At 45.6% G+C, this 23,782-nt stretch overlaps 1 protein-coding gene across 6 annotated transcripts in view; it reads left to right on the top strand.

Moving 5' to 3' along the window:
• Positions 1–23,782, top strand: part of KCNMB2 (potassium calcium-activated channel subfamily M regulatory beta subunit 2) — a 138,705-nt gene that overhangs the window by 84,869 nt on the left and 30,054 nt on the right. The window contains exon 1 of one of the 6 annotated variants that reach the window (XM_033068719.2): positions 4,795–5,845. The exons of 4 other annotated variants lie outside the window; for them this stretch is intronic. In XM_033068719.2, the coding sequence (XP_032924610.1) occupies positions 5,772–5,845 (74 nt within the window). In that variant the 5' untranslated portion in view covers positions 4,795–5,771. Of the gene's footprint in view, positions 1–4,794; positions 5,846–23,782 lie in introns of those variants that run through there. One more of the 6 variants, XM_033068718.2, reaches the window with a different exon arrangement.

Below are 23,782 nucleotides of genomic sequence, written 5' to 3'. Positions count from 1 at the left end.
GTATTCTATGTGGACCTGGCAGGATTGCCTTTGTTTTTCAACAAAGATCACAAATAGATTTCTAAAACACTTTGATGTGTTTAAAACAGCGAAGTTACTAGGCAAGTAGGTACAATAAAAGAAACATCTCTGCAAATGGAAAACCCCCGGGCATATATGCCTTTCTAAATGCTATTGGAATTTTAAACTCTGATAATTGTTTTGTAATGTAAACAATTGCATTATGAGCATGAACACCACAGCCCATGCATCACCATCAGCTCTGCCTTCAGTCATCTCCCTCAAAACAACCCTGACTGCAATAGGCTAAAATCTAACTCATGGCAAAAGCTCAATGAGTTCATTTAATGGACAGACTTGTTTCTCTGTGTTTATCAGTTCAAGAGTGGCAGAGGGAGGCAGCCCTGCACTGTGGGGCAAGGCTGGCCACCAGCTTGTCCTGGCATGGGAAGAGAGCTCCAGCAGCATTTCCAGAGGGCACCAAATGCTTTTAGGGGTCTACAGCCTTGATTTATTAGAGACCACTAGAACAAGGCAACTTTTCTAACACAGAAAATTTCCCTCCTCAAAGTGAAACAAATTAAAATGGAGAAGGCTGAAAACAAACCTGGCTGCAGCTTTGCACACTGTTGTTTCTTTTAGACTTGCTCTGAATTTAGCAGCTTCAGAGGCTGCATCCACAACATATTTATTGTGCCCTGGGTTGTATGCATTTCTCCTCACCCATCACTACCCAGGCTGATGTCCAGCAGCCCACAGTGGAATCCAGCTGCCTCACAGCCTCCTTGCCCCAGGTGCCAGGGCAGACACAGGAGCTGCCTTCCTCCCCCTCACCTCTCCTGTGTTCTAACACACACAGTAAATCACAAAAAACCCAGCTGCATCAGGGAGGGAATGAAATGAGGAGGGAAATTGCCTGAAGGTGCAGGAAATGCTGGATTTGGTACATGGCAACCAGCAGCTCCCCAAAGCTGGAGCAGGACCTCCAAGGTGCTGGGTTATAGGTGACAGACTATTGTGGTAGGTCCTCCCATGAGTTTGCTGCTTATGCTTTTCAAAGAATTTGGGCTGAAGTTGTGTGGTGGGTGCCTGCTGCTGAGTTTCTACTGTCAAAGTTTCACGAAATAGCACCACAGTTTACAAGCAGTGGCCTGGAGAGGAAATGCTGTGTTTTCGCTGTGTTAAGGGCTCTGAAGCATTTAATTGAAAATCTTTAGCAACGCTGTACTTAGGAAGAGGAGCTGCGAATTTGACTGTAGGTTTTTGGTGTCAAATGTGTGTCTTTTACTGTTTCTGGGGAGAAAAAAAAGAAATAAAAACAAGCCAAACTGGCCAAATTGTTATCCTACCCAGCTTTGCAAATACTCAGTAAAGACCTGCTCAAACATAGGTGCCAAATTCTGCAGCAGTCAGGTTTGCTCCCAAATGTCCTTACCCCACAGATCCCAACAGGCAAACTTCCTCTCCCAAGTCCTTGGGTTTGGGGACCAAAGCAAAAACTCCTTCAAGCCCTGCCAAGTGTGCTCCACAGCTCTGAGCTTCCTGCTGGGTGCTCAGGACTGGGAACATCCCAGCAGAGCTGGGGAGGTGCAGGGGCTGCACTGTCCTCCCACAGCCCCCATCACAGCGAGGGATCATCACTGGGATAGGATCTGCTTTAACCACTGCTCTACCATGGCCCAGACCTTTTGGCCAGGCTGCAGTTGCAGTTTTTATCACTTCTGAGAGTGCTGTGATTTTCTGTACTTTCAGTTCCTCAATTACATTGATTATCACATTAAACATTCCCGGTACTACAGGAACAAACTAAAAATAATAAGCTTGTATCTTCCTAATACAAATGAAACCCATTTGTACTACTAAAAGTGTAGCAGGTTCATTGTTTCACAGTAATGAAGCTTTCATCTCAAGAGATTCAATTCATAAAAAAATACTTGCCTAGGCTTTGCACATTTTCTTTTTTTTTTTTAAACTGCCATTAACAGTCCTTTAAGTTCATATCTTATTCAGCATTAGACCAACAATTGAAATAAAAGGGAAGAGACACAGAAAAGCAGAAAAAACCCCACCATCATCTCTGATGGCAGGGACCTCACATCACCCTCAGCCAGGCAGCCCAGTGCCCACCCAGGCTGAAGGCATTGTGCACCTTCCCCTGCTATAAATAGCTGCAGACACCTTTATTCCACTTCCCAAAATAGAGACACATTGCAAAGGAGATAGGAAGAGCAAAACACTGTACACAAGCTCTGATTTTCTATCTATAAATATGAATTTGTAACCAAACCCACGCAGGGTGGGCAATAGCCCAGCTGAGGAGATGCTGTGTGCAGGGAAGGATGGATGCAGGGAAGGATGGATGCAGGGAAGGATGGATGCAGGGAGGGATGGATGTAGGGAAGGATGGATGCAGGGAGGGATGGATGCAGGCACCATTTGGGGGGTGAGGAACAAGAAGGGTTTGATGCTTTTCCACTTTCTCCCTGTGACATGGTCCAAGTCACAACACTGCCATTAAAATGTATAACATGAAAATTGAGATCTGGCTGCTCCAGAGTTGCAGCAAAGGTACACAGTCCATCTTCAGGTCAGTAAGGCTTTGAGGGAGCCTCTCCTGCTCCAGAAGAGTTGTGTGCAGGGGATGGCACCCAGGCTCTGCTCTGATGCTCCCCTGGGGAGAGGAGCTCCTGTTCCCCTGGGCAAAACAAAACTGATCCTGCTATTCCCAGCCTGGTGGCTTCTGGTGACAGAATGGCACTGAGTGACAGTGCTGCTGGACCTGCCCTCTCTGCATCCTTCCCTCCAGGAAGGGACCCTAGAGATGAGGCCAGCCAGGACATGCCTGCAGACATCCCTCCCATCCATCTGCTGCCCTCCCACCAAGAGCCTCAGGCTCACAGATCTGAGAGCAGCAAAGGCTTACAAACTTCAGGAAGGAAATTTAAAAGCAGGAGAGAGGTGGAGGAGAGGCTTCCCCTTGTAATTTCCCCTCAAGCCTGAAGCAGCAGCACCTGGCCCCAGAGCAGGGTCTCACCATGTCAGACCTCAGCACCCACAGTGGCAGAGGAGAGCAGGAAGGGGAAGGATGAGAATCAACCTCCCCTTTTCTTCCTAACTGAGGTGGAAGTCAGGCCTTGTTTATCAGAACTTTGATTATCTAAAAATTCATCCCTTAACCAGAATGAGGTCGTGTTCCTGACATGTTCAATTGCATCAAAAGTGGGCTTGAACATATCAGCCCTCATTTATCAGAAACAGTTTATTGTCACCCATATTCCTTGATAAATGTAGGTGTGAGCCTTTTGGCTTTGCTGGTATGGGCAGCACATTTACACTCAAGCTTTTTCCTGCTAAAATTAAAGACCCTGAAACCACAGGTCTGAATCTAAGCAGGGCTGGATCAGTCCTCCCCAGGCAGAGCTTATGATGGTGGAACTCTCCTGCTCAGATATTAGAGGTGCCACACCACCTTATGGGAACAGAGATTTTGTCCCAAATTGCTGACATCCATGGAGCATGATCTCCCTGCTGCCAGAGCCGCCCTCCAGCTGCTGGTGCTTCCCAGAGCTGGGCAAGCTTTCACAGTGAGCTCAAAACCCTCTTGCAGGGACAGAAAATCATCTCATGGATCTGGTGCTTTGTTGCTGTTTGTTGTAATGATTCAGAGGAATTAGTGCCATGGAGCATAAGGGAAGTGAGGGAATACAGAGGAGGATGTGGTTTGCCCAGTGTCTGCCTTGTGACCCTGCCTTCCCTTCATCCTCCCTCTGTTCACTTCTGCCAAGGGCTGCTGGAAGGGCTTTGCAAGAGAAATCCAGGGGTGATATTAATTGCTGATTTATCTGGTAACAAGAGTTGGAAGCAGCTCAGTTCCACTCATTTGGAATTTGATGTCCCACCCACTACACCAGGGGTGTCAGCATCACAGAGAGCCCCAGACAGAGCAGGACAGTCCTGCTGGGGCAGGCACAGCATGCACAGGGAGCTGGAGCTTTCTGGCTGTGGGTGTACCAGACACACACAGCACAAACAGTCACCTCCAGGCCAAAATATTCCCTCATCCCTGAGGAACCCCAGGCAATTCTCACCACAGAGCTTCCTGGCCTCTGGCATCTTCACTTACACTGACTTTCTAAGCACAATTACTCACTGTTTCAAACAGAGAGCGTTCTTAGCCTCACCTTGGACCAACTTTTCCAGCAAAACTGATTCCTAGGAAAAAAAAATCTTCAGCGAGCACCTTCCCTGGAGCTTGAGCAAGCACCAGAGCACAGGCAGCACTTTGCTGTGTGTGAGGAGGGGTCAGGCAGCAGGGGCTCGTTACCAGAGCCAGAGGGCAGCCAGGCAGCATCAAACACACCAGGCACACCTCCTGCAGAAAGTCACCCTGTCTCTGAATCTCTGAATCTTTGTACTTGGCAATCAGTCCCACGCAAGGCCAGGAATCTGGCTTATTAAAGCACGAACTGCTGAGCCCCTCGTTAAATGCCAACCTCATCTGCTCCTGGGGAATTATTTACCCTGCAGGTGGGGTTACTGACCCTGGAGCAGCAAAAGGGATTTCTAGCACGGATGAGGCAGTTGGGGCACATGTGCCACCATAGGGTAATACCATGCTGTCTCACAGAGAGGCTGCTGCCCACACACATCAGAAAATATCCAGTATAGCTGTGTGCACACAAGGCATATGTTTCTGTATAAGGTATCTGTATAGTGTAGCTCCTCTTTCTGCTTTCACTGTGTTTTATCTTTAAATTGGGAGAGCTTTTTAGTAGCAAATCATCAGAGAGGAACTGCTAGTTACCAAGGAGATTCTCTGATGAATCAGAGACTGACTGGTATAAGACCTAGACAGGCTGTAGCTTCTTAATTTTCGAGACCTTACATTTTAAACGGGAAAAAAAGATCCTACCACAACTAGCTGTGGACTTCACCAGCAAAAGCTGCTTTTCTTTTTGCCATAGAAGCAAACAACAAGAGTGCAGAATGGGAAATCAGTGAGCAGCCGGAGACGAACGGGAGCGTCTCTCCAGCACGTTCTGGACTCAGGAAAGCAAATTCCACCCAAGGACAAAGTGGTCCGATGGAGGTGACTGAGGGAAGGGCTGGGAAGCCCCTGATTTCACAGCAGCACGGGCAAGGGTACGCAGGGATGAGTGAGCACTGGAGAAAGAGCCGCACGCCCGCTCCTGCACAGCCCTGACATTTCGGGAAGCAGAGGGTGCAGCGAGGTGCTGCCTGTCCGTGTGCTGGGCTCAGAACTGTGGGACTGCCACAGCCCTGCTCTCACTTTTCTGCCTGACTCCTGCAGCTGTTTTCCAAGGAGCAGGTGAGAGGGATGAGCTTTGCCAAATGACAGAGAAGGCGCCTACCCCACACGGAGCATCCTGCCCTCGTGGAAATGGCCATCATGCCCCAGAGTCACGGCAGCCAAGGATGTGCAGGCAGAGTGGATCTCAAGAAAAGCTTTCATAAATGTGGGGAGAACAAGGAGCTTCGTGAAATAAAGTTTGGAGAGAGAAAGCTCAGCTTTTTTTGGGTTGACTTTATTCAGAGGGTCTTCACACCCACTTCCTTCTGACAGCTTGTTTCTGTGTAGTTGCTGAATTCTGGTGCTTTGCCTCTATTTAAAAACCAAAAGTAATTAAAACTTCCTGGGAACTGTGAAAGCAGCAAGAAATACTTGGACACATTGTGAGACAAGATATTTGGAAGCCTTCTGCTGGTAGATAGGCTGTTTTCCCAAAGGTGGCAACTACAGAAGTTCGTAGATGAGAGGGAAAATCTCCCTGTCACATCCCATTGAAATCTCCATTTTAGGCACTGCTGCTCCTCTGCTGCTCAGGTAAACCTGATCCTTATGGGGGGAAGCTGCTGGATGGGCCAAGGAATTCGGGATGGGGATGGTGGGAGAACTTAGGGAAGTACTGGGGAGTGGAGAGTAAAGCCTGTATTAGAGCACATTCAGGTTCTGCTGCTAACTGCACTCTGCAAAAGGATTTCCTAGAGCAATTACATCTGACAAGAGGCTGGCACCAGCCAGGCTTTAACCAAGGAGTCGAGTGAAGGACATTTTATTAGTCAAACAGTTTCAAGTGCTGCTTTGAGTTATAAATTACACTTGCTCATCTGAGGAATGAATTCGCTGTTGGTAGCATTTGTGAGCTGGAGCTAGAGGCTTACAGTAATGTCTAACTGATGCATATTGTGATGTTTCAACTTATTAGTGTACCCTGTGGACCTCATTTGGAAAGCAAAATACTCCAGAAAGCTGCAATAGAGACTGAAAACAGTATATGGGGTAGGGAAGGGACACAAGAAACACTCCCTGACAGCAAGCTGCTCTCAAACCCACAAAGAAAAACTGTCAGGAAATTCCAGGCTGTGGCTCACAGCCAGGGGGGAGCTCACTGTCCATTCCCTTCTAACTCACACACAGGAGTTCATACAGCATTCACAGGCAGCGCTCCCCAGCTGTGTCAGGCAAACCAAAGGTTCAGGAGTAACAAATTAAAACAGGCTGCCAGCTTTAATGCACTTATTGGGGTTTGGGTCTTAGTTGACTTCATATTTATGATCTTTATTTTAGGGTGAACTTGAAGTCATTTATGCATTTTCATTTGAGATAGAAAGATACTGAGGGAGCTGTATCTGCACACAGACAGAGCACAAACTTCCACACTCTCCCCAGCTTCCAAGCATCGTGCTACAGCACAGCAGTGCCATCACTCCAGCCCTGGCCTGATTTGGAATATCCATATTCCTCAGAATGCATTCAGAGGTCGTGTGTCCAAATGTGTACCAAGCAGCAGAAGCTGCTGGAACAGGAATTGTATTATACACAGTGATTTTAATCCAAGAATAGCAAACAGGCGGGTTAGAGATTTATAGACCGAAAAACTAAGGCAGTGAGCATTCAAATAATTTGGATAAAAACTTGAAGCTGAATAGAACAAGTGTCCAGATGGGGAACTTAAACGGTTTGTAATAACAATTTGGAAAGCCTTGGACATTGTTTGTTTGTGGTTTTTGCTGCACAGCACAGTTGGTGTGAGCACAGGGACCAGCAGTAGCAAAGTCCCTTGAGGGGTGATCCCTGGGCTGGAGCAGTACCTGCATTCTGCCTTTCCTTGTGAATTTTGACTGCAGTAAGTGAGTAGGAGATTGACAGTGGTCTGCACAGTGGCTTTGGGGTCAGGTTTGCCACAGCAAACTTTTGCCTGTTTGTGGTGAGTAAGGTCAAGGGAAGAGGTGGGGATTCAGGAGGAATGCAAACTGCCAGGTGAAGGGTGGTTCCCACCAAGCAGGGGTGCATGACAGCACATTTTGTCCCTCCTACTAACCTGGTGTGGGAATGAGGAGAGATTTAGTTAGATAACCCTAAAATACAAAGAGACTGGCAGAGCTTTCTCCAGACCTCCACACGTTCTTACATGGTGCTTCTGGGCAATCAGTGATTCTCAGCACATAGAGTGTCTGTTGCTGAGCACGGAGTCCAGGCACTGGGGAAACTTATGAAACAGCCATACAGATTAGCTCTCTGTCATCATCTACTCAGTCCCACTGGAGGAAATCCTGCCTTTCCCTAGGAGGCCTTCATTGCCCCACTAGAAATCTTATTCTGCAGCAGCCCCTTGGCAGGGCAGGTGGGTTTTGCTTCACAGAGATGACCTGCAGCAGCCTCAGTCACTGGGTCCTCACCACCCAAAAAATGTGGGCAGATAGATGCCACAAGGTGTTGTCCCCGTGTCCCCAGCATGGTGTCCCAGCATTGCCCAGCCTCAGCCATCACCCCAGGAGCCCCAAGGCTGCAGTGGTTTCAGGTTTAAAAGCAGGACTCAGGACCATCCCAGCACCTCCCACACCCTGGAAGGCCAAGCTCTGTGCTGGCACAGCAGGGAGGTGCAGGATCATCCCTGACATGATGACCCAGGTTGCACCAATGGGCTCTGGAGGGAGCCTGCAGCCAGAGGTGGTGAGAGGGGAGCATAGGAATTACAACATGGGAGGCAAGGGAAAGGAAAGCAGAAGGCCTCAGCACCCTTCCCACCTTCAAAGCTGGTGATTGTTTCTTACTTCCCTTTCTACTTTTACTTTTAAAGGAGCTGGAGAAGTCATCCCTTCTCTATGCTGCTGTGCATGTCAGGTACAGACTGCTGGGGGATCCCAACACCCAACACTGAATCTCCCAGGTCCAGTGCCTTTCAGGATACCATCCAAAATGCCAGAGGCAACCCAGCAGACTGGAGCATTGCATGTAACCAGACTGGGCCAACATCTGTCCCCTTTGTACTCCAGGATCATTTGGTGGGTCAGTGTGCATCCTGAGCCAGATGCAGGATGTTGTGCCAACAGAGGGCAGGGAGAGCAGAGAAGTCTCCTGGGTTTTTGCATGCTTCTTCAGAGGCTGCAAACATGGAAGTACTGATGCTTGCAGCAGTGTGAAGGCAAAGGACAGGCAGGGGCAGCAAAACCCAATCAGCAAAGGAGTCTGCACAAGCTTCCTGAAATAATCCTTGGGGGGACATGCCAGAAGTTCCCACTCCCACAGGAGTGTCCCTTGGGAGCACTGCAGCTCTGCAGTGCCTCTTGGGCTGAGCAATCCTTTTGGCTCACATCATCTAGTTTAAATGCTACAAGCATCCTCCCCACGCAGGTGCGAGCCACAAGCAGCATTATTCTGGACAGATAAGCCACTTAGAGCAACACTGCCTCTCTCTTAATGGAAAAGAGGCATCACAGCAGTAGCTACACCATGGACCATTAACTTACTGCCAGGCAGATTGATCCTAGACTTTAACATGCATTTAACTAGAGGTCTAGAGTGGAGGTATCACAGTGCAACTGTAGAAATGCACTTTACAGGAGCAGCTCTAGTGCTGGTTGAACTCGGTGCCTCTGACTCCCATGTGGCCAGGGACTCACTTCTGTGTGTCCAGGCACTGCCAGCTGGAACATTTGGATGTTAACAAAATGTATGAGGCAGTATAACTTCATAAAGTGTTTCACCAGAAATTAGGCAGAAAAACACTTAAATGTCATTTATGTAAAAGTTCCCCAGGACAGAACTGAAGATTTGCACTTTGGATGCAGCCCCACAGAGGCTGGTAACCCTTGTGCTCCAGACACATTGATATTCCTGCTGGGCTGCATCCAGGTGGAGTTGGCTTCACTTAGCACAGGCACACACCTGCCCCATAGTGCCCAACCATCTCCCAGCTGCACTGCTGGGGTGTGCAGGAGGGATAAGAGACCAAATTTCCATATAATACCAGTCAGTTTAATCACAGCCTTGCCCATTTCTAACACAGGTCAGTTGTACCCCTCAGCTGGTAAGCTGCTCTTGCTAACTGGTATCCCCCTGTTTCTCAGCAATTAGCTTCTGCAGGGGGTTTGAGCTGAACAGTAGCCCTCCACACTAGAAATACGAGAAACTCGAAAAACTGTCTTAATTCTTTACTCTGATGTTGATGTGTAAAGGCTGGTGGGGAGATGAAATGCATCCCATAGGAGGGAAGCACAAGTGAGAAACCTCAGAAGTGCTTTAAGCCCCTCCATGTCCCACCCACATTCTTACAGTTGGGTTTATTCTGCTTAAAACTGAAGTCTGATCCCTGCTAACAACACAGGTAATTATCTGTGAGTGAAGCTGTGAGGTTTTGAGGAGCACTGGACATTCCAGAGGCAGGGGAGCCTGTTGGGAAGCACTGGAAGGTGATCCAGCACTGCCAGCTCACCTGAAGGATCTCAGCTCCCCTCCAGGGACCAGCAGGTCAGCATTAGGAGGCAAAGGTTGTTCCTGGGATTTTCTGTCAGCACAAAGTCCTAGTGTAAAAAGAAAGGAGCTTTCCCCCCCGCCCATCTCACTGCCATCATTCTGTGTCCCCCAGCTCTGTCCCATCCTTTTTACATTTCCCATCCAGGCCTTATTTTACTTCCACAGCTGTCCCCAAGCCAAGGCACCACATCTGATACTACAAATTGCCTTACTCTCACTGTCTTCCCATCCCTCTGCTCTCCATCCTGTGGTCTCCTGCCCTCCTGCCTTGCCTCCACACCAGCCCCAGAGCTGTCACAACATTCTCATCTGAGGGATGGTGTGCATCCAGCACCTCAAAATAACCCTCCAACCAAATTAGTAAAACCATTTAATACCACATCTGGCATTGAACTACTTAAAATAACTGCATTTCTCACCAGTTACAGATAAAGCAGACCCTTTTTAATCATTTTTTAATCTTTAGGATACGGCCTGATGTGCATTACGAGATTATTAACAGCCCCATAAGTGAAATAACAGATACAAGACCAAAAGCTAAGTCATAAGTGTGCTCAGATTCCTGTAGATTAATCATTTTATATCTCCATAGGAGAATTCACCAAGGCTTTCCATCATCACAAAGTCTTAAAGCCACAAGACAGGTCAGTTCCCATTGCAGCTTTGCCTTTCCTATAGGAGGCAGAGAAGGAAGGCACTTGTTTGCCTCCAAATAGAAGTTAAGGAAAAATATGGAACAGGATATAGAAGTTCTGATTCCTCATTTTTCTGTTTTGCTTAGTGAAAAAGCAGTGCCTTGGTGTGTCTATCCTCTACAGCAATTATAGAGTTAATAACTGCTTTCAAAGTTATTTTTTCTTCAGTGCTTTCTTGAAAGTACACATCCACCCCTGATCTCCTGGGCTCAAATGGTACTGTTGGTATTTTTAAAATTGATTGGAGACTGCTGATCCGTAAAAATAAGCAACACCACGAGCAAACCAAGAGCACAGGTGCTGCTGGAAAGTGCAGTCAGTGCTCAGAAACCGAGCTTGTGGCTGCACAGCCGGAGACAGAAACCCACAGCCTCCTTCCTGCAGCACAGGAGCCAATTTCCCTCCGTTTGGGGTTTAGGAGATGCTTACACAGCAGTGTCTGAGCTCTGTGTGCCCCCATCGAGTGCTGTGAGTGCTCAAGAAGCAGCACAGCTTGGTTTAAATTGCATAAGCACGCAGCTTGTTCAAACTCCACTCAGGCCCACACTCGAGGAGCTGAAGTGTCTTCAGAGCAGTCCCAGCCCCGGATGCACCAGGCTCCTTTGCGTACACACAAGGTGCTTGAAAGCTCCCATCCTTGCTCCTGGGGTACAATCAGCATTTCTTGTTATGCTGGTGAATCAAAAAGACCAGCAAATTACTGGTGTCAGAGAAGTCAGGGAAAGCAAGACAAAGTTTGAGCAGAAAGCTCTATCAGGATTCACTGTAAAGCATCGGATGAGTTTAATCCATCTCCTTTTTATATTTACAAGCACACAAGGCATCAGGGCACCAGGAAGCCACAGCACTGCTCCCAGCCCAGTGTCTGCAGGAGGGACCATCGTGTCACACACACAAACACCCATTCCAGACTGACCATTTTTGGTTTTTTTTGTTTGCACCTGACACGAGCACCCAGCCACGCTCATAAGTCAGTCAAAGCATCTGCAGCTTCCACAGGCAAACCCATCATGTGAGACAAATGGCTCATTTGTTCTCACCATGGTTAATGGCCATGAACTTGGAGGCTGAAATTTCAGTTCATGCCAAGGAATACAATAATCATCAATAAATTCTGTCCACAAACAACCAGAGAAATCCTGAGCTGTGCTGTGGACCAAGGATGGAAAGAAGACTCGTTTATGCCTCAGTTGTTTGTGATCACTCCAACACTCCCAAAATTGGCTCCCTCAGAATTACATTTAATGAGTTATTGCTATGGCCTGACCCAGAACAGCTCAGTGGTTTGTCACTAGATCTGCTGTCTGACTCTACAGACAGCTGCTCCCACCCGAAATCACCCATTAGAGCACATGCACTCCAGCTAGAGACAGTGGCTTCAGAGCTTGAGCATCAGCCAAAAACAGAACAGCCAGGTACTCAGGTCAGGCAATTAGAGCCATTAAATACCCTCTAGTCAGTCCTGCATGTGCTGTGAGAGAAGGTTGTTTGTTTAGGGGAGGTATTCAGCTGGGAGGAGGGAAAGCAAGTCCCTGGTCCCTGATCAGAAGCTTTACAGACTGGAGCTCCCTTTTGTGGGACCATGGCCAAGCTATTGCTTCTTCAAGGACCTGGCCAAAATCCAGCCCTTAAAAAGCATTATCAATGGCATGTTGTTAGGTGTCCTGAGGAAGAAGATATTACAGAAATATGAGCTATCATTCATTATTGCTGCCAATTTTATAGGACAAATGTCAGCATAACACAGCCAAGGCCTCGTGTTTCTGATGCCAGCAGGAGCTCACAGCCCTGGAAAAGCAGGACAGGCACCCTCATGCTTGGCACCAGCTGGGGACAGGGCCACCATCAAGGGCTACCACAGACAAAAGCTCAAATGCCCTGCCAGAGCTCAAATTTGTCTAACTTTATATCTTTCCCAAAAGTGCTTTTTTCCCTCCACCTTTAACTGAAAGCCCTGACTGTGCTTTTCCCAGTGAGGTGACTTGGTGCCCACATCTATCTCCAGGCTGCACCCTCGTGTTTTCCCCCAAGCTGCTCCCCCATCAGGGTGTGCACAGGAGCACTCAGGCTCAGTCTCATGCTGCAAACCATCTGGTACAGGCAGCATCAATCAGCTTCCCTCAGGCAAGGTCTGATTATTAACAGTGGAATTTTCCAAATATTGACTCATTTTAGCCTAAATAATCTCATTCTGTTGTTATCACCTACAAAGCTGGCTCTGCTTCACCTTCTGCAATACTTCAAAAGTGACTTAGCTGCCTCTAAGGTATCTCACGTGTAACAGCACCAGAACCAGGTCAGGTTTAGTGCAGCCCATCAGCTAAACTGGAGCTCCCAGACCCCCATCTGCTCCTGTCAGACAGTGATAGGCACAAATCAATACACTCATTTCTGCACTCTTTTTCCATGACTGCATGCCTACAGCAGGGAGGGAAGCACATACATTGAGCCTCACTGAACTTTAACAGATTACAGTGAACACAAAAAGAGGCATCTTGATGCAGTACAATGTACACATCTCACCCCAGAGGGGTGCAATACAGGGAATTAAGATATTTTAAGAAACAATCTATATATAAATAGGAAATACATCAGACTAGTGTACACATTACCTTGGAACACAAAGAACAGTTTTCCACTTGTCTGCAGCTCCCCATTCCTTGGTCCAACACCTCTTACAAAAAACCCAAGAAGCTTAAAATTTCTTCAAAACATCTCACAAAGAAACACCACAGAACAAATCCCCCAAGACTCCTCTCTCCTGGTGAACTATTCATCTGCTCTTCATTAGCCTTGATCATGGGCACCTAGGACCCACAAGCACCCAGCTCATGCTGGGCTGATTGCTCTGAATTGCCATGGTTTCATTATCTTCAACAAATCCCTAATGATTTTCAGCATCAGCTAAGGAAGCAGAAACTGTTTCTGCTATTTGTTTATGAGCCCAGACAGCTTTTGGAGAGAGCAGATTTTTTAAAATCATGTTATTTTCCTTATTAAGCCTGAATTCAGGAGGGCAGTAGCTGAAGTTAACTTGCTTGCAATTAAAAGGATTTGCTTTGTGATATATTGATTCTACCTCTGAAATTCAGGCATGAGGTTTAGCATCCATTTACTTAGAACAACTTCAAGGAACAGCAAGCAGGAGGTAGAGAGGTTTTGGATGTTTTCCTGTTGCTAAGGAAACTTCCTCGGTGGTGGCTCTGTGCTCACCACAGCTGGGTCACTTGGGCTTTGCCTCTGAGTAAGGGGTGAGTCATGGCTGGAGAGTAAATGCAGTAAAAAAAAATAAAAACTTCCTAAGGAATGCCTTTATTGTGTACTTCCACTCACAGGTGAAAATAAAAATTATTAGTAGTGGTTCATCATAAAAAGCTCTAGCAAATCTATATTAATACTTTCATAAGTAGTCACATGCTCTATATCACTAATTGTATCTAACCCTTCAAACACACAGGAAAAATAAAATTATTTTTTCCACAGACTTACTGAAGATTTAAAAGCTTGGCATTTGAGCATCAGTGACTTTGTTTCACTGAATTTTCCCATCCACTTCCTTGACTAGATGTTACCTCCCAACACAGAGCTCCAGGGCCAGCATTGAAGAGCCAGCAAGCAGCATATGGTGACATTGGGAATAGGCAGTAAATTCTCACGTGTTGTTTGGCCACTGACTGCAGTTATACATGGCTCAGAGAGAAAACCCCAGATCAAGCTCCTCTGCCCTCCTATCAATACCTGAACCATGCAGCAGGTCATGGGTTGCCTCCAGAGCAGCCAGAAAACTGAACCCAAAACCAACCTAAACTCATTTGCAAACTTTGTGTCTCTATTCTCCAAAACATGACTTGCTCTAAAGATAATTCTATTTGCTTCCAGATTGCCTTAAAAAAACCTTCACCTAACTTTGACCTCAAATCCTTTTGCTATGGCAAGGGCTGAGAGAAGATTGTTCTTTAGGACTTGTTAATACTCTTAAAGAGATTACTCAAGTCTCCTAAACAAATATCAGAACAGATTCTGGATTAAGCTGGGGTGCTAAAATGACCTTGCTGACAAAATCAGCGTCATCAAACCTCACAGATTGAAGAGGGAAGCCTTGGATGTAATTTTCACTCGGTAGCTACTATCATGGTAAGTTATCAGACTGCTCTGCATCTCTCTCCCCCTGTCTCTAATACTCTTGCAATATTCCTTGGGAAGCAGTACAAGAAGTGCCAGATCTTCCAGATCCTCGTGGGAAAAACAATATACTGAGACAGCCGCTGGGGCTAGGCACCACCCACTAAAGCTCTTTGCCTTTCCCATTTTGGGTGTTTGAGTTGTCTGGTTGGTTCTGGTGTCAGCACGAGGCTGGTTTGTGGAACATCCCAGCTCCTGCATTGTTCAAAGTGCCATTGATCAGATGTGGATTCAGTTCTGTGCATTTGGCAGGGTGGTGTACCCTGGGGTCCAGCATGGACCATCTCCTTTGCCTCCACCTCTGAGTGGCTTCCCCTGCTTGCAGATAACGCCCAGAGTTATTTATGTCTTGTGTCTGAGCAGTTTCCTTTGCGTCTCACTTGGGTTTCACAAATAATCAGTCCTGCAAAGACTGACGTGGATTTTGGCTTTGTAACAGATATTTTCTTGAGAACCAGGAGTGAGTTGGTGAGGTTTATGTTATTTATTTTTGTCATTGTGGCCAGGAATGAATCCCAGAAATTTTCTCAGGAATCTGTAACAAGCATTTCACAAGAGAGGTCATTGCATCACTTTCAACCTACATCTCTTCTGTTGTTCTTCTATAACCCCCTCAGATTTCTTTGCAAACTCTCTAGTGTCTGTTACGGGAAAAAATTTAAATCAAATAAGAATTAGCAGGCTATTTGAAAAAAAAATATTCCTTAGAAGGCAAAGTCCATTACGACTGAAGCATTTGCATTTACTTCCAAATCTCTTTACCCAATTTTCAGTTTAATTTAGTCATTTGCTAATCCTAATTTTCCGGCACTATGCTTACAATATCTAACCGAATATCACTCATGTGGAAACACATTAAAATTATGCAGCAGACTGGAACCTATGCCCTCTGAACTCTTATCACTTTGCTCCTCAACTGTCAGTGTGTAGTGGTGGGTCTGACTCCCTATCCTCACAAACATTTTGGTCACCAGTCCCTTCCTGAGCACTGTGCTCCATTTCACTGGCACTGTTGTTCGTTATGGCAAAAGTCCCACCAAACTTCAAGGACACCTAATGCAGGAACACAACTTTTTCCAAAAGATTTCTTCATATGCTATTATTTGGGTTTCCTCTGGTCTTAAATAATTTAATACATTTCAATGTTGACAGTGTTGTGCATAGAAATAGCAAATAAATGTACTGTGTCAAAATACTGGGAATGGTGTGACTTGTGCACAGCAGTCAGAACTGAGAAGCTGTGTGTTGTACACCCAAGTGAAAGGATGAGTGATCTGGTTTTGTTCCTCTGAGGAGGGCTGCAGTTTGAACAGGCAGATCCAAAGGCTCAGGTTCCCTCCCATCGCCCTGGTTCACCCACTCCAGATGGAGCTCTGGCAAAGAACACCAGGCAGGGGGGCCAGGGTGGACCTGATGCTCTGATCCCAGCTGGGCTCACAGGGATCAAAAGTGTCTGTAAGGACCCCAAGCTGAGGCTGAAAGTGCATCTCCAGATGAGGCAGCTGAGAGACACTTTGTGCTCAGTGATGCTGGCTCCCTTCCCTCCACAGCTGCCTCATTTGCTCTCTTCAGGGGGTTACATTTCTGTCAGCTAATTTAAGGAGAAAAGCCTTTTTAATCCGGTATCTTACCGACTCAGAGTATGTATATTTTTATACTCTGAATAAAATATGAATATTAAGCTCTTTAGGCAGGGACTTTGTCTTCTGAGATCTCTTCAAAGCCCTTAGCATGCTGCTGGTATTACAGGTGTAAATACTACAAATAATATAATACAGTTGGGATCCCAGAGATCCGTTTCATTGGGAATGGGCTCACAAAGTGTGTCTCTGTTGGACAGAAAAGGCTCAGGAATGAGGAGGGCTTTCCCAGAAACTTGTGCTGAGCCTTGACCTGGAAGAACCTGGGGTCAAGAGCCTGTTTTGATTTAAGTTTCCTCATGGCTCATGAGGCTCTTCTTGCTTTGGTTCCAGCAGTTAGAAAGAGACAGACTGCCCAAGGAACAAAAATACAGTTTAGCATACAGAGCACTCCTGTGAGAAGTGGACAAGAGCTGTTTAACCCTGCCAGGTAACAGCATGTAGTAGTTCAAGGCAGAAAGGGAGAATGAATTCCCTAACCAGATGAAGCAAAGAGGGGAAAAGGACTTAAGAAAGTAAAACCTTTGTAGAAAAGAATATATTATTAACTGAGAAAGTAATTTAACAGTATAGTAATGTTCTCATACCACTGAGCAAATCTAATACCAACTCTGCAAATTTAATAAAATTGCTGCAAAGGCAGAGAAGTTCAATCTGAAGCACTCACTTCTGAGGCTGAGGCCAATGTCCATTAAGTACAACAGAAATACTTCATCAGCTTCTACACCAGCCAGATCAGGTGTCCACTGGATTTGAATTGTCAGTGGATGTTATTGTCTCCACAGAGTAATCCACTCAAATTTGCCATGACGATTAAAGTAACATCTAATTTCCACAACAATACGAGCAAATTCTAAGTGTGGAATAATAACAGCCTTTAGATTGGAAAAGACCTTTAAGATCATCCAGTCCAGCCACTAACCCAGCACTGCTGAGTCCACCACTAAACTGTGTCCCTACATGACTCCTCCACATCTCTTTGGAACTCTTCCAAGCGTGGTGACTCAACCATTTCCATGGGCAGCTTGTTCCATGGGTTGTAAAGTTTTGGTGAAGGAACTTTTACTAATAGTCCTCCTAAATCTCCCCTGGGCCAACCTGTGGCCATTTCCTCTCGTTCTCTCGCTTGTTACTTGGGAGAAGAGACCAACCTTGCTAAAACCTCCTTTGAGTGGATTATAGAAAGCAATAAATGCCCCCTGCACACACATCCTGCACCTCCTTTTCTGCAGGCTGAACACCCCCAGCTCCCTCAGCTGCTCCTCACAGGGCTCGTGCTCCAGATCCTCTCCAGGTTCTGTTGCCCTTTTCTGGACATGCTCCAGCCCCTCAATGTTTTTCATGTAATGAGGGACCCAAAACTGGACACAGCACCCAACTCACCAGTGCTGAGTGCAGGGGGACAGCCTCTGCCCTGGTCCTGCTGGCCACTCTCTGCAGGATGAGATGCCATTGGCTTTTTTGGCCACCTCTGACTCCTGTCTGGCCAGCTGTTGACCTGTAGTCCCAGGCATCTGCCAGGCATCTTTCCATGCCACAATCCATGTGGAATTCAGCAGGCTGCACTGTGTGTGGAAAACTCTGGTACTCACTGATATTTCACCCAGCTATCTTGGTTTATCACTTTTTGCAGGTCTCAGCAATGTCTCTCAGTTGAGTGTTCCATTAACTTTTTCACCTCTTATGTCTTAAAAAAGACAGAAGTAATCTTAATCCCCCTTATCTTGCTGCACTATAATCTTTCTGCATTCCTGGTGCCTTCCCACAGAGACTTTGTGGAACTGTGTTTTTCTGCTTAGCCCAAAATTGGCTTGGAGGCAGACCGTGCAAAGAGTCACTTGAACAAACTAGAAATAGAAATTAAAGTCTTAGTTTGTTCCTGGTTTTAATTCAGATCAGATTAGAGCAGGGCTTGTTTTACTGCATTTTAAGAGAAGGGAGCATTTCTCTTTTGAGGTAGGAGATTGATTCCTGTTGGATCCTCTCTATAGATTATTCCCTTGGATGATCCACACACTCGATCTTCTAGGACCAGCAATTAACCCAAACCTGTCAACTCTGGAAAAAATGTCACCATCACATCAGTGGTGTTCTTTCTCCTGGTGAACTCAGGGTGACTGTAATGAAAAAAAAAAGAGATGTAAGATTGACAACTGTTTAAATAAAAATGGCCAGGAAGAACAGGTAAAAAATCTACTTCCTTTTTCATGGGATTGAAGTAATTTTGTGGATTCTGTAATAGTTTTCTGTATTAGTAAATGCAGTACAGAAGCTTTCAAGTTCAAAGCAAGTCTCTCGCTTTATTGCTTCAGAAAGTGCAGCCCAAAAGCTACTGATCTATTTGTACAGAGTTCTCAGAATCAATGCAAACACTCAGGCTAAGATTCAATGCAAATAATAAATAAGTACAGACTTAGGAAATAGAAATGTAAGACTTAAAATTAATTGAAATGCTGACCCAAAGAATAGCTTTTTGAGTCTTCAAATGTAATTCCAAGACAGGGAAAAGAGTGCAAAAATTTCAAGGTGGTAGACAAGAGAAAAGCAGCATCCAGAGCAAAGAAGATGGACAAGGGCTAAGAAGTGGTGGAAGCAACACTTATTTTTTCAATTATTTTTAACATCTATGAATTTAAAATTACTTTGTACAAATCACAGTTTAATTTTGTACCCGTGTTCTTTTTTGAGTTCAAGAGGAGTTTTGACATGAAACCTCTTTGTGTTTTACTGAGCCATTTTAATCTGCTTTGGTTGTCTCTGAAGCTTGGCAAGGAATGGGGTGGGATGGGATGGGATGGGATGGGATGGGATGGGATGGGATGGGATGGGATGGGATGGGATGGGATGGGCCACCAATCTCTAAAGTTCGTATCAGCCAGTTCATCAGTTCAGGATTCCTGCTGATGACTGTATGGCAGGGTTTGGGTCATGCTGATCCTGAAATCTTGAAATTATTTAAATTCTTCTTCAAGGCCTTATGAATTCCAGGAGTTCCAACTGGACTGTGCAGGGTACAGCAGTAAAGAAAGGCCATTCTCAGCCCTGAATAACTCACAAATTGCTCTGGTTTCAATTCAGGTGTGGCCCAAACAAAAATATACAGGCAGGTTCAGTGTTGCCTCACCCAGTTCAGTTAAATCTTACCCTATAAAGTAAATCCCAGCTGTGAACAGCCCTGCTTTGCTTGGTTTTGAATGAGGAATGGAAACAGTGTGGTTTTCTGTGCAAAAAAGGTCACAAGTTGTATCTGTTCATCTCGTCTTTAGTGTTAAGAGTTTGTAGAATCTACAATAATTGCCAGCTAATAAAAAAATTGTTTAGTCTGGGAAAGCTGAGAAGCTGAGTCCTTCAGGAGAAGTTCACCAGGTTTTGGCAGAAAGAGTTAAACTTTTCCTTAAATCAATAAATAGGCTCCATTGCAGTCTTGAGCAGTACTGAGAACATCAGGTGTGAGCCAGCACTGGCTCTTCCCAGGTTGGCTCACCCAGCCAAGTGCCTGCTGTCCCTGTGGGCAGCCTGAGCACACCAGGAACGTCAGCAAGCAGGAGTTTGGCACCAGGCTGAACACCAGGGCTCCTTGGTACAGCCACATGGACACAGACAAAGCCAAGCAGCTGTCCTCTCTGCAGAGGTGACAGGGCAGGCACTGTGAGGTGCCCTGATGGACACTGACCCAGGAACAGCCAAGGGAGCAGATCCATGTGATGGGGAGAAAGAACAGAGTGGGGAGAGGCAGCAAACACCAGGCAAATGAGACAGAAAAGAAAGATCAGGGGTAACCTCAGGTTACCACTCACAGTATCTAAAAGAAACAGGGAAAATCACACTCTCTTTGACAGGGAACATAATTAAATTGTGGAGCTTCTTGGCAAAAGAACCAGTGAAAGCAACAATGGGAGATAACTTGGGACAAAGACCAGCTCTGAAACCTGCCAAGCACAGGATACCAGGAGGGTCTGGGAGGTCCTGGTGAGGCTGCTCAGAGCCCTCCTCACATCTTGGTGCAGGTCCACCAATACATTCTGTACCTCACACCCATCCCCAGGCACCCATCAGCAGGTGCTCAGTTCTGAATGTGCAGGACCTGGCTTTCACCCAGCTCCAGGTGGAAAAGCAGAGGGCTGATGTAATTCAGCTCCACTGAAATCACACCAGGCAGTCCTGGAGGATGAGAAACACCACTGAGTTTCATACATGGTCCAAAGGAGCTCTTAGGGAAAGAAAGACAGAGAGAGGGTCAAAATTAAAAAAAAAAAAAAAAAAAAGATAAAAACCAAGACATTGTCAAAATATCAATCATAAGCCAAGATCTGGCAAGATCTGCTCTTGTTTAACCTTCAGCATGAGATCAGGTCTCAATCTTTCTATTCTTGGTAACAGCTGATGAACGCAGTGTAACAAGGTATTAATAAACATCTGCCCAGCTCTTAGATTAATATGGAGAAGAATTAATGGAGGTCTTAGCACGTTCATATTTTCTAATTATAGCAGATGACTTTATTTATAGAAATAACAGAGAGAATGGAAATTGTCACTGACACCATGTCAATATACGTAACCAGATCCAATCATTTAATTGCATTACGTTTGGCCATGGAGTCACATCAATAAAGAGCCCTCCTAGTCAGAGCAGTTCAGTGGTCACTAGGTACTTTATGTTAGAAAGCTATTAGGATTAATCTTATTTTCAATGAATCATGAGGGAAGTAAGTCATCTCAGACATACCTCTTACCCTGAGAGGAAAGGGCTGGGGAAAATCTTTACACCACGAGAGGGGAAAGCCCCTGCCCCTTGAGTACCTGCCTGATTTTCATGCTCATTTCTGGACACACTTTGTTTCCAGTCCCCAGAGCACCCAAAATAATGAAGCAGCACCCAAAGGAGGCCTGTGCTGTGTTTCAGGTGCTAAGCCAGCTCCTGCAGCAGCTCTGGTTCGTGCAGTGCTCCCCTCTACTGCGATAAAGCATCGCCAGTGCTTCCGTGGGAATGATAACACACTGCACCACTGGGATAAATAAAGCATAATGGTAAACCTTGATGTGTTTACACCTCCTAAGAGAGGGGAAAGAGGCCTATAAAACTCCCACTAAAAGAGCCAGGGCTGTTCAGTTCATTTGCAGCTTGATAGGTAAACCCTGCAGCTTGTTTTTATTGGGACGTGCTGGTCTTAGAGAGCAGTTGGGGTTTAAGGAGGTTTTGGATTGAGTGTGGCTGTTTCTTGAGGGTTTAAAGTACATTTCATAATGTTCAATTTAGACAGGTAGCTGGGGAAGTTTGGATCTTTCCTCCCAGGAGCAGGGAAAAGTAAAACAAGGCTATAATTATGGTGACAGATGGTTTGTCACACCCAGACCATTGCTAGTAATTTTGCTCCTTACACCTTGAAAGAGATCTGGAGTGATGCTTAAAAGCTGAGAAAGTCTTCTAGTTCTCTCTTGTTCTTCCAAAATGTGTTTCCTAATCTGTTCTGGTCTTCTGAAGCTATCAGTCTGAATTAATGAAAACAGAGCAAGAGAATGGGACAATTTCTATTAATTATAGAGGCAGGTTTGTGCAATAAACAGAATTCATATCCCTACAGTGCTGCTTAAGTACCTATAATTCAGCTGCCCTGCTCACAACTGCAGCATCTTCTGCACATTGTTTTACAAATTAGCAAACCTGGAATCAGCAGCTGTGTACAGTGTGAAGACATTTAGTTTAACTGCAGGGGATCTGATCTGCTGAAATCCACGGGTGGTCTTCCAAGTGCTGCTTTTTGCTGGGATTGAGTTGCATCTCCCAAATTAAGTGCTCCTAGATCAGCTAAATGTGTTCCATAGATGTGAAAATAGACACTGAGGAAATATCATCAGTTACTTATTGTGACTGCTGATGCCCTTCCAAGTACTGCCCAGCTAACACCTGGGGATGCCCTTTCAAAGAGGAGCAGGAAGGGGGGCCAGGGCACTGCCAGGTAGTTTGTATTTACAGCAGGGTGCATGGAATAGGAGCCCACACATGGTCTCTTCACTCAGTGACCCATACCCCACAGGAATTTATTCTGTGCATCAAAATGTGCAGAGCAGAGCTGGATTTGTGTCTCCTAGTCAGTGCTGGTACTGGCAGCAGCATCCTCTGTCCCATCCTCAAGCCTGGAGCCTCAGGAAGACCTGGCTGCCAAAGCACTGCTGGGGTGAGGCAAGTGAGAGCTTTGGAAGTGGTGACAGACAAAAAAGCAAAGTTCCTGGGAGCCTAAAGGAAAGCTGAAAGGTGCAGAGTGATAGTTATTTTTGTTCCACTCCTGCTTTCTACTTTCCAGATTAAATAAACTTTGCTTTTCTCTGCATTGAGTGAGAGGAAGCAAATTGCTGCTCCCCAGTCAGAAAATGTGCAAGCCCAGAACTTTGCACCAGCAAACTGGTCTGACTGGGGAGCACTCTGATGACTGAAACACTCCAGTGTTCAACGTTTTCCAGCCCTGAAATGTGCCAATAGCAGATCACTTTGGGTGAAAACGTGTTCTGATAGCAAATGACTCCACCAGGCTACAGAAAAAAACAAAAAGGCACTTTTCTGAGCTATAGTGCAAAAGGTTGATTTTTTTAATCGACTACTCACAGGGCTGCTGGTGTTACATTTTAAGCATCTGACTCAGGCAGTCGAGTGGAAAGGTGATAAAATCCTTGACTTTGATTGAATTTCCATTGTGGCAAAACGTAAAAATAAATGCAAACACTATGAAGAAATAATAATAAAAAAAAGCTACTATCGGACAAAATGTTCCTCATACAGATACGGGAAAAAAAATCTTTTTTTTTGCCTTTCATGAAGGTCAAAAATCAGCTTTCAAGCATTCTTTCAACAGGCATTATGTTTAAATACTGAACTGCCTGCCTGTTTAAGGAGTGTTTTCTTCAATTACATCCAACATTAGTGCAGCTGTTAGGATTTCCCAGGGGACCACTGCAAACTGAACAAAAGCCTTTGCTGTGGTGCTGGCAGGCTCTGTGGCATTGCTCTGGCCCTTTGCTTGCTTCTGCATGCAGCTGCTGACCTCACAGGTGTAAATAAGAAGAAAATCAAGTTCCCAGTCTCTTCTGAGTGCATTTCAAAGAGCACTGAAATGATGGACTTCATTAGGCTTGTACAACAGCTTGAAAAGAAGAATTTTTTAAAAGCACCTCTAGTGTAAGGAAGAGGAGCAAGTGTGGGTGAAAGTTTAAATTTTCACCCTCTACAATACAAATGCAGTTCCTGATAATATTTTCTCTAACTGAATTATTACTATGAAATCAATGAGGGGTAAAAGCCCTCTAAACACGTTAGGAGGAAGACCAGCAGCTTTTATTTACTGACTGCAGTGTGTTAGGGAGAAAGGCACACATTTTTCAGCAGGGACAGCTGAAGGCCTGAGCAGGGCATTAGCTGACACCTTCACAAGTTACCCCACAGGTATGTCTGCTTAAATGATCCAAACAATTTGAAGAATTCAAACACCAGCTTT

The sequence above is a fragment of the Catharus ustulatus genome, chromosome 10 (genome assembly GCF_009819885.2).
Source record: "Catharus ustulatus isolate bCatUst1 chromosome 10, bCatUst1.pri.v2, whole genome shotgun sequence".
Classification (NCBI taxonomy): Eukaryota; Metazoa; Chordata; class Aves; order Passeriformes; family Turdidae; genus Catharus; species Catharus ustulatus.
Note: the sequence above shows the minus strand (reverse complement) of the source record. Positions and strands in the feature narration are given on the sequence as shown.